At 39.8% G+C, this 11,419-nt stretch overlaps 1 protein-coding gene across 1 annotated transcript; it reads left to right on the top strand.

The window, feature by feature from the left end:
• Positions 1-1,086: 1,086 nt before the first annotated feature.
• Positions 1,087-10,094, top strand: LOC133018137 (coiled-coil domain-containing protein 39-like). The gene is made up of 21 exons (XM_061084453.1): positions 1,087-1,108; positions 1,818-1,876; positions 2,062-2,181; positions 2,307-2,453; positions 2,547-2,705; positions 2,810-2,902; positions 3,390-3,518; positions 3,846-4,037; positions 4,170-4,273; positions 4,364-4,496; positions 5,332-5,523; positions 5,606-5,767; positions 5,861-5,998; positions 6,530-6,738; positions 6,929-7,052; positions 7,215-7,374; positions 7,456-7,562; positions 8,181-8,378; positions 8,705-8,884; positions 9,058-9,140; positions 9,358-10,094. Exons 1-21 carry the CDS (start codon positions 1,087-1,089, stop codon positions 9,419-9,421), a joined length of 2,775 nt encoding a protein of 924 aa, XP_060940436.1. The 3' UTR covers positions 9,422-10,094.
• The last annotated feature ends 1,325 nt before the right edge of the window (positions 10,095-11,419 follow it).

An 11,419-nucleotide genomic window follows, 5' to 3' on the forward strand; every position in this document is an offset into this window, starting at 1 on the left:
ACCTGTCTGTGGAACTGTTGAGAAATAACATTAGTGTGAGTGTATTAAAATAAATTGTTAAGTAAGTTTTTAGATTAGATTAGAGTATTCTACTATATATACATTTTTGTTTAATCATTTTCTTTATGAATAATAATGAGAAGTGACCTTTTTCTCTGTGAGCCCCTGCCCCCGGGAAGCGTCTGTGTACGTCTCTGCAGTAGACACTGAGGGGAACAGCCAGGCCGGTGTTACAAACAGTAGGAATAAAACTTATCTGACTTAATATGTCACTGGCTACTTTTATACTGCTCCACACCAAACACTCCCTATTGGCCCCTTCACTCTCCTGACATGGAAGAAGTACATTTGTTGTTGGATGTCTATCTTCAGAATGCCCCTGAGGATTTGCCCAATAGTTCCTCGTCAACTGTTTCCCCCTAAAAATGCAAAGGGCATTTCACCCAACTCAACCTGAAAAGCAAACATAGGAATTGTTGTGAAATCACAACAGCAGAGTCTCAAAGCTTGAGCTTCCTTTTCTTTTTTGTTCGATTTTTTTAGAGTGTGTTTGGCTACATAATGTCAAGGTGCATTATCGCCATTTACTGTGTTTTGTACAACGTTCCTGGAGGTACTGGAATATCAGGGGCATTCCCGAAGATAGACATCATGATTGAACAACGATAGTGCTTCTTCCATCTCAGAAGAGTGAAGGGGCGAAAGGGGGGAATGAAAAGTAACCAGAGATAAGAAGCTTTGTCCCTACTGTTCAATTGTCAGTTACACCACCCTGGCTGTTCCCCTCAGTGTCTACTGATTTCTAAATTCTGAAATTCATGGAAGAACAAAGGAAAGGCCATGGCTTAATTTAAATTTCACTTTAGAGCCACTTTTAGCCCCTAATTACTTTAATGTCTTTGATCCTTGATGTATATCTCTGATCTGTATAATATCACAATGATGCTTGCCATGCGCTTATAAACTGAATAAAAAGAATAATTGCGCTTGGCTTTAGTCAGAAGGTTTTTCACTTTTTGAACTGTGTTCAAGAAGGATCCGACACTTTTTGAGCAGAGTCAGACTTCACAGGAAGTCTTCAAAAACATGACGAGCTTAGAGGAGCGAGGTAAGTTTAATTACTCATTTGCAAAAGAACGGTTATCACAATTCGTAGGACAACTGCAAAACGCTAATTTTATATAAAGGTTTGATTGAACTGAAGTTTAAGGCAGCACACATAATGAAAACAAATTATCCTCTCACAACCATGCCGTGGGTAAACATTTTGAGTCCAGAAAACACTTCTGGAGTCCCAAAACAATTGAAGTCAATTGTGCCGGCTTCTTCAGACGTAACAAAACAACAGAGAAGACATACCTCCATTCTGTTCGACATTCATATTTGACTCAAAACGGTGTCAACACCATCACGTAACCTCGGGCACACCATCGTGTGGATACGTCCGATTGCATCGCCACTTGGACACATGGATGACACCACGCGAGCCCTATGGAGGCATGTTATGTATTTTCTGTTGTTTTATTACGTCCGAAGAAGAGGTCACGTGGGCTCTTGAAACTCCTAAAGTGCTAACCCACCTTCCCATCAGCATAGTGGTGAGGAGATAATGAGTGAATTCCAATTTTTCTTTGAACTATGCCTTTACTAGCCCAGATTTATGCAATGGCAGCAAAAAATATTAATTTTTTTACTTACAGAAACATTTTATTTGAAGGTATACGTGTTGTTATTTATTGGAAAGTTAATCCCACTCTCTTTCCTCATCGCTCTTAACACGTCCATGATGACGAAATGTTTTGTTTCATCTGATGTAGGTGGGGACAATCCCTTTGGCATACCCATCAACGATGAAATCAAGGCTCTGCTAAAGCAGGTGAGTGTGACGTTAGCGTGTCGCTTACTGAGAATTAATGACAACACTGATGAAACAGTTTGAACTGAATATTAGTCAAACTACTTGTTGAAAGTCGCATATTCAAATATCCAGTCTCAAAACAATGGTGCAGATGATATGTCACTTATGTCTTGTTTGTTATCTTCTGACATTTTCGACAACAGATTCGTAAAGAAAAGGCCAATCTGGTCAAACTGGAAAACAAACTCGAGAGCTACTCTGATCGACGACAGTTAATGGATGAGTTCATCAAAAATTCTGAAGAACAGCAGAAGAACAATGAGGTAGGTATATCAGAATACTCAACAAATGAGCATGTGTCAGGTGTTCATCTCTTCTGGTAATTAGGTCATAGGTCACAGTCTCACAGTGTGTGGCTCAATTCTTCCTTTGTTTTTTCTGCACTCAGGCTCTGTGTAATGCCCTTAAAAGAGAAGACGATTCTCAGAAACACCTCCAAGCCATCGCAGAGAGGAAGGCAGGTGGCTTAACACAGGAGACGAACAAGATAAAGAACGACATTCAGACTTTTGCAGAGCAGAGAAAAGGGCTAGAGGTCTGTACCCTTCACTCAACATAAGAAACAACTGTATAGCTGATGGCTCTGTATTGCAAATTTAAATGTCGTTAACTTTGTCCATATTCTCAGAATAGAAAGATTGGGAGGAAACAGAAGCTAGAGTACTTGTGGAAGCTGATGAACAGCGAGCATGAGACCATGGAGGAGTTTTTGGAGAAGTCAAAACGTAAACATGACGACATAATGGCCATCCTCAAGTACTCCGAGCAAGATGAAGAGAGGATCAAGGTAAAGTGAAAGTACCTAAAAGTATCAACACGTTTTTGCTGATATCCTGTTGAAGCTAACCTGCCCTTTACAACTCCTGAACCTTATTTTCTCTCCTGTCACAGTCTCTCACTCTGGCGATAGGCAAGAAGGCCCTGGAAGCCAGTGAGAAGCACAAAGCAAATGACAAGGAGATGACTGAGACTATATCTACACAGGTACAAGAAAAAAACTGCACATTGGCTGATGCAAGACTGACACATATATGTTAAAGGCTTCAACCATTCACTTTTATTGGGGGGATGTCCTACGTATAGCCTTACTGCATTGTGCTTCAGTTGCGTTGCATTTCATCCACTGCATACAGCAGTTGAGTTCTGCTCAACTTTCCATGCACCAGCCAAAAAAATCCTGTTTAAACAAATACTCAAATGGAAGAATTAGCCGATCGACTCATGTTGATGAGAAAGAGGATGCATTGGCAACTTGGTGTGTTCATCTCGTTGAGGATTCTATTTCTCTTAGGCATTGAATTGAAAGTGTTAGTTTGACACAAAGACATATTTTTTTCTTTTCCTTTCCCTTTCTCCTTGTGAAGTTCTTCATTATTTTTATATTTTGGATACTTTGTTTTAAATATTAATTATTATTTTTGCAAATAAAATAAAACAATTTATCGCTAAAATTGCTCTGCTTTTCCAACAGCTTGCTTTGGATGCAACCACGGAGAATTTCCAGCAGACCCACCTGCAGACACAGTGGCTCATCCAGCTGTGGGAAAAGACTGTCAAGCAGATGAATCAGCGTGATAGTGAGATTAACAAGTGTGCACTGGTAAGGCCTGTTACTTTGCACTCCTTTTACATTACATTACATTGCCTGTCATTTGCCGGACTCTTTTATCCAAAGCGACTTAGTGCATTCAACACCTATGGGGGGCCATTTAGGGTATCAGAATCTTGCCAAAAGACATTTCAGCATGCATGGGGAAGACTGAGGATCAAATTGCCTTCTTTCTGGTTTGGAGGATTCACTACTCTACCCCTCAGCCACAGCCAACCACTCCTCCCAATAATAACAGACAAATGGATATTATCCTCTGCTCAATGAACAGTACGCTTGAATGTTGAACTTTTCTTTTTTGTTACTTCATCCGTTCAGCAACTTGCCAAAGCACAGCAGAGCCAAAGGGAAAGCATTGCCGACATTACAGCGATGAGGCACTTGTTGGATGATCAGACGAGCAACAACCAGGAAATTGAGAGGAAGATAGTTACAGCCCAACAACAGGCAATAAAGATGCAACAGGATTTTAAGGACCAGGAGAAAAACTGCAGTACGCTGCAGGATGAGGTCAGCTACTCAAAGACCTTTAGCCAAAGATGAATAATATGTGCTCAAAGAATGTTTAAAACAATCTAATCTGTTATCTGGCTTCAAATTGTTAAAACTGATTCGAATGCATGCTAATGATGCTAATTGCAGCTCAACAGTATCAAGGGCGCACAAGACAAATTAAATTCCAGTGCCAAGTCTGCAATGTCCAACATATCCAGAATGAAGAAAGACATCCAGGATAGAGACCAGAAGTGAGTGAAATCTTCCAACATGTCGCTGTCGATATACAATCACTGTAGAACTTCATAAACAAGCCCTGTCTTTATATATGTGTGTTGTAGACTCAAGGATGGCAAGGTGTATAACACTGCGCTGGAGGAGAAGCTTACAGAAGTTATTCAGATTACCCTGAGTGAGGAGGAGAGAGCTGCTCAGATGGACCAGTTTCTCAGGGATGAGGAGGAGGAAATCAAGGTGAGCAGCCTGATACAACCGCAAACTGATAAACTGCTGTGGTGTCAGGCTGGAGAGAGTGGACATAGAACATCTTTTTTAGTTTTTCATTTCAGGACTTTCACCTCTTAAGACACTGTTTGATTATTAGTTTTGCTGGTAGCTTTGGGACACAATCAAAATACAAAGTGTTGTATGTGAGTGTTGAGTTTAAATTAATTTAGGGTTAGGGTTAAAAACATGGTTTGGGATTGTCCTTCACATGAAAACAGCAGAAGTAACTACTCTCCCTAAAATGGAAAGGCTTACCATAAGTGGTTGGGGCTTTCTTTTTTAATTTATACAAACTTCTGCTAGGGTGAGTTAAGTCTTATGAAACAGAGGTAATAATGTGTGTTGTGATAGCAGAGAAATCAGTAGGACAACATGGAACTGATAAAGACAAACACTCCAGTTAGAATTTACAGAACACTCAGACTGTAGATACCCACGGCCACAGTTTGCAAGATAGTGTGGCGTTCTGAGGGTTATTCTAGGGTGATGATCTCCTCACTTACTAAAAGTGTCTTCTTACTGTCCCACCTCCATAATCCAGGTGAGAGAAGCTTTGATTTGATGAAGAACATCACGGCATGTCTTCATCTGTTCCCCGTTTTTCTCCAGCAGTGTAGACTTTGAATATCATCTATATATCATCTCACATTCTTTAACCTTGTGAGATGTTTTTCAAAATGTTTCGTACTTAACCATGATCAGTTCACCTACTAATAAAAATGTCTATATTGTACTTGATAGGTCAGAGCGTTTTACAGTATTACTACTTTGTAACCCTGTGCTGCTCTGTGCTTTGCTGTAGGCACGGGATATCCAGCTGCTTGAAAGCAGTCATGAGCTGTTCCGTTGTAAAGCTCATTTGAAGGCTCTAAAGACAAAGGAAAAGGATACTGTCGCCCATGTTGCCAGGGGCAAAGCCTCGAGGTTGCTGAAAAACCAGCTGAAAGATCAGGCTAATGCCTTAACAAGACAGCGAGGGATCTTTACTGAGCAGGTAAGTTTACAAAAAAATACCAACCAACACCACACACACTGTACATATCTTCATATTTTCCTCTCACTTTCCTGCATCCTAGGACTCCAAGATCATCAACCTGGATAGAAAACTGGCACGGATGCAAGGAGACTCTGTACTTGATGAAACACAAGAATTAAGAACAAAGATCGCTGAGCTGACCCAAGCCTTCGAGGAGAAGAAGTCAGCCAACAAGCTAACAAACGTGCTTAAAGAGGCTGAGGTCAGTCTCACCGCTCGTTCTCTCTCTGTTCTACTAAAGGAAGCCATTAAACCTCATCTCACACATCTCTCTCTGGCTCTCTCTCTCTGACAGGACGATATTCGCACATTTAAGAAAGAGACGGAAAGGTCCGAAGCTCAAAAGAGAGATGTGACCGAGAAGATAGTGGAGCTCAACATTCGCTGTATTACCAGTGAGAACCAGCTGAAGACGCACCGGCTCAGGAAACAGGTAAACGCATTTGTTCATATTGTGATGAGGAGATCACACATAGGTGTTTCTTTTGATCCAAGGTCAAATCGGCTTAAGCTCATTCACCCATTTTGGCTAAATTTATTTATTTGATTGACAGAAATTTAATAGGAAAATTATTATTGAAAGTTTGTCATTTACATATCATTATAAACTGAGTAGCTTTCCATATTTTAACTGTTAGCCAGACCAAACAAGTTATTTTAAGATCCCATAATGAGCTTTCGGTTTTCTGATGATAATACAAAGGTATTTCTTCTTTATTGATTAATCTGTCTTTTTTGTTTAAAAGTTGCAAAGTTGTGTAAAATGTCAGTTACACTCTGGCAGAGCTCAAGTGAAAATGATATTCAAAATGTTTACTTAAAAGATGCTATGAACGGATGAGTTATTATGTAACATTGTTATATTAATAAATTAATATTTTATTATCTTCTGTCAGTTCATGAATTAAACATTTACCAACTGAATAATAATGATACTATGTTGACCACATGTGTTCCTATACAGGAAGAAATGGTGGAGCTTAACATCTTGAAGGTAGAGGTCAAGCGCATTAGAGATCTGCTGTACAACAAGACAGGCAATGTGCTGTCTTTGGAGAGGAGGAAGCTGGGGCTGCAGAAAGCCCTAAAGGAGAGGGAGGATGAAATCAAGCTCTACAGAGAGATGCTCGGCCAAATGCTCAAGACCAGTGAGAAGGAGAGACAGAGACTGAGGTGAGAACAACAGCAATTATCTCAAATCTCATATATTAAGTCCAATAGTCTGAGACCACTACCCCATCCAAGTGGATGTGAAGTGGTTTCGGACTTTTGGACCCATTCCGATAGGTGTACATCATTTGCTTTGGCACTTCAGCAACTGTTAGTTCAACACTTGTACAAAGGGTTTCTGTGTCTGTTTCAGTACTGAACTCAATGAGAAAAACGCCAAGATCGAAAAGCTGACCGATCATTTTGAAACAAAAACACTTTTGATGGCCGCACCTGAGGAAGACGTGGAGAAGTGGCTGGTTTGCTGTATTATAAAGGTCAGGGTTCCTCAAATAAACGCACACACACAGACACACACACACACACACACACACACACACACACACATTGTGTCACATTGCCGAGTCTTCTGAATGTGACCATAATCAGATTGTGCACACCAGCTCTCTGAATGACTCCCGTTGTGTGCTTTTCACCAGGCTTCACAAGAGAAAGAGGAGCTCAAACGAAAGGGAGATGCTATGGTGGCTAAAATGCGCATGGTCAAGCAGGAGAACAGGGCTCTGGATCACCACAACCAATTGTTCATGAACAGTATATCAGCGTATGACAAATACCTCAAAATAAAAAGTGAATCAGGTAAGTGTGAAGAGTCAGACAACAGTACTCTGAACCAAATCATCGGTCACAAAGTTATTCAAATTTTTCTTTTTGTTTTAGGTCTAGAATTCCAGGAAAAAGTGAAGTTAGTGGAAGTGTTAGGGGAAGCTGAGGATACATTAAATGTCAAGAAGAGAAACATCGAGGGGCTGAAAAAGGGCATCGAGGTTAGTCCCGTTTATAGCCGGTGTTGAGCAGATGACGTAGAAAGATGTAACAATTAGACCATTACCACAGAATAACTCCACCCAAATCATAACATGTCCCATCACAAGTCTCACAGAAAATAACTATTGGCTCACATTTTCAACAATTTTACACATTTAGTATCATGTAAGTCCATAGTCATTATGTTTATCTCTATCTCTAAGAGGTCATATTTGTTTTAGATCAGAAGGCCCCAGCTATTTGTAAATCCATTTTTATATTTGTGGTTTTTTTTTAAACTATTGGTTATGTATATTTCATCTTGGTTCAACTTTGTTTTGATATCGTAATCTACACATCAATTTGCCAGATTCTTGCAAATACCCAGTCCTACTTTATAAACAGGAAGTCATTGTAGCATCACAAGCTGTACCCAGCGTCTTCCGCACAACTACATTTTTCATTTCTAGCTAAAGTCCAAAATTATTTCCCCAAGAGAATCACTGTACGTTCTTTTTCTGGCATCCGTTTACAACTTAACCAGTTAACATTATGAATCATATTGTTTCCTAGTGGCTATTTTAGTCCTTGACCTCGCCACTTGTTGGATTGTTGTTCTCTATATTTGTGTCATCCAGCGTACATCTATGCATGCTTTGTTGTGCGTGTTTTTGTTTACCAGTCTCTGTTTCCAGGACAAGAACAATGCCTATGAGAGTCTGCTGCAAGAGGAGGAGGTTGTGAGCGAGATGATGAGGGACCAACGATCAATCATCAACAAACTGAAGAAAGAAATCACTTCGCAGAAGGACAAAATTAAAAGAGCATCAACAAAGGTTTGATGTCCAACGGAACCACACTTGTTATGATGTAATACTGATAACTTAAATATATTTTAAGACAAAACTTTTGAAATAAAGCTGATTTTCACTGAAGAAACATACTGAAGTTTTCAAGTTACATTAACAAAATTGAACATTTTTAATCTGAAAAGACTTTTATGGGTTACCAATTGAAGTGAGATACTAAAATTGATCAACAATCTTTTCTTCAGTGCATTCTTTTCTGGTTTGGCTTCACCAAGAATAAATTGTGTACATTTGCACTTCCATAAAATTATTATTAATTATAACTTCATTTTGTATTGTCTTGTGTTTGCCAGTGCTCCAAGCTGACAAAACATATCCGCTCAGAGGAAAATACCAAAAATGAGACTTTGGAAGAAATGGACATTAAACTGAAGGAGTTCAAAGATTTCAACAAGAGCTTTGATCACATGCTGAGAGAGGTCGTGGTGGTCAAGCCTGATCTCAGACCAGTGCTGGAGGAAAACTTTCTGCAGGTTAGAAACAAATGACACTGCATTGTTTTCATATTCAGAGGGTTATTTAAAGCATTAATCTCATGATCGGCTTTGCCTTGGTGTCAATAATTGGATTTAAGTTTAATATTGTAAAAATTGCAGTGACAAAAACACAGTTCCATTATCTTTTTTGTTTCTTCTATTTCTTTTAGGCCAATCTGACTTTTCCAGCTGCTGCAGACGGTCCAGACAGCTGCTCCAGATCCAGGATAAACTTGTTAAGCAGCTCTCTCAGGTCTGACTCTCTTCTGAGAAGGGATGAGGGTTTTGTTGTTACACAGTCATCCAGCTGAACATTACTGTACTTAAAAACTGTACAATAGGAAAATATATATATATATATTAGTACTATTAAAGGTCTAGGTTTCTTTTTTGTTATACAAGGATTAGGGATCTAAGTGTGTTGCTCCTCCTCTGAATCTTCACGGTGGTGCTTTCTCTGTATTCAACAGTAGACAAGTGGGCTCAGGACATCCTTCCTACGTGTTGGCCACTGTGGAACCGACTCCGACATGATCGTGACCTCCCCTGGTTCCACCTAGTAGCAACAGAAAGTTGAAGAAGTCCTTTCTTCTGCAGGCTGACCAACTCTTTTTTGGTCTCATCCTGTTGAATTTAGCGACTATCCTTCAAGGTGAACACTTCCCTCTCCTTCACTTTCAGTATATTTTTCAAGTCGAAGAGTTCAGTCTCCAAACCTGTCTGAATAATACGTGCAGACTCGACTCTTTTTTGGACTCCAACAGAGTTGTCTTGAAAGACTGCATCCTCTGCCTTTCTCTCCTGCACATAGTTTCCTTCTTATTGAGATTTAGCCAGCTCACTGCTCTCCTTCTTGAAGTCCAGCATGGCTCGTGGAGGGCCTTCAACAATTTATTGGGACTGCACGATTGATTTTGGGAAAGCATGTCAGCCATTTCGTCCTTTCCCATGTCGTCCATTCTTTCAATTCAAGTAGAAGTGTTGAAATTGCATTGACATTCAGACGAAGAGAACGTGTCTGTTTCTGTTTAGTAGTGTTTTTTTGGTTTTGTCTTTGAGCCGCTGTTTTCTCACACACTCTAAGATGTTTCTGTTCATGAACGCACTTATTTACCTGGAATTTACTTATATTTAGCAGCAAAGCAAAAGTGTAGCAACATTCTAATTGAGTACACAGAATGTCACCTCCTTTTTACAATAAAATTAATATTCGACTACTATTCAATTAAATATCATTTGTATAAAACCGAGTCACAACACACATTATCTTGAAGCAATTTATATAGTACTGTTGAAACCCAACAGTTCTCACAACAAGCAAGCTTTGGCGAGTTTGGAGAGAAAATAAATCCCACCCTTTTAACAGGAAAAAACCCTCTAGAACCAGACTCAATGTGGGTAACCATTTGCCTTAACCGGTTGGGGTGCTGGGAGAGATATGGGATAGGAACAGTTGTGTAACTGTCATATTAAAGGTCTTTTCGACTTTCGATTTATGATTTTATAAATGATAGCAGCACCAGTTATTATTATTAATTATAAGAACAAGAACAAGAACAAGAACAAGAACAAGAACAAGAACAAGAACAAGAACAAGAACAAAAACAAAAACAAAAACAAAAACAAAAACAAAAACAAGAACAAGAACAAGAACAAGAGGAACAAGAAGAACAAGAAGACTTTCAAATAACTTTGACACATTCTTTAAAAAAGTCTCAATTATTTAAATCAATGTGAATAATGAATAATTTCATATACACACAAACACTAGAATTAAAATTTTAGTTCTTCTAAAAGTTTAAAAGCAGAGTGTGTCTCTCCCCCAGTCAGCACAGGACAACAGGAAACCATCCATATTATCAGCCAGTCTGAAGAACGCATGTTCAATCCTCAGACAAGCTGCCACCAAACCCTCAGTCAGCGCAGTGGATCAGTCCAGCCCATCCACTCCTGCAGGTGCTTAAAAAAATGTGCAAGCCGGGGACAGGACACCCCGAAATGGTAAGGTCACTGGAAGGAGACAGAAAGAACAGCCCCCCTCAGTGCTCGGGTCCAGGTGAGCGCTGTATCTGTCTATAGCTCCCTGTATATTCCTCCTTTGGAAGTCAGCCAACCGTTTCTCAACAGGAGGCTTATACAAGACCTGCTAGCTGCCACTAGGGGAAGAATCCGAGCCAAAAACCTCAGTCCATCTGGACTCACTGACTCCTGCAAGAGAGCGGTGGGTCAGAACCTTCACACAGCTGCAGTAGAGCTGCTCCACAGGAGCTGAATGTTCCCAGCAAGGACACTATGTGCTTTACTGAGTTCCGGTCTAGTTTTTAATTGAAATTTACAAATATTTGCAAAGAGCCAACGTAAGGACATAGACAATAGAGATGTCACATGAATGGTGACTACTTGGACAAATATAAGAAACCAAACACACACACACACACACACAGAGTACATCCTTATGCAATCATCCTGTGCATCTGCAGTTGACTCAAGTACGTCTCTAGTCTAGACCAACAATATTTCCCAGTAAAGGTT

The sequence above is a fragment of the Limanda limanda genome, chromosome 13 (assembly GCF_963576545.1).
Source record: "Limanda limanda chromosome 13, fLimLim1.1, whole genome shotgun sequence".
Lineage (NCBI taxonomy): Eukaryota > Metazoa > Chordata > Actinopteri > Pleuronectiformes > Pleuronectidae > Limanda > Limanda limanda.

Coding starts and splice junctions, on each gene's coding strand:
- LOC133018137 (XM_061084453.1), top strand. CDS start 1,087: ATGACGAGCTTAGAGGAGCGAG. Junction 4,497..5,331: donor ATGAGGAGGAGGAAATCAAG/GTGAGCAGCCTG, acceptor GCTTTGCTGTAG/GCACGGGATATCCAGCTGCT. Junction 5,999..6,529: donor CGCACCGGCTCAGGAAACAG/GTAAACGCATTT, acceptor GTTCCTATACAG/GAAGAAATGGTGGAGCTTAA.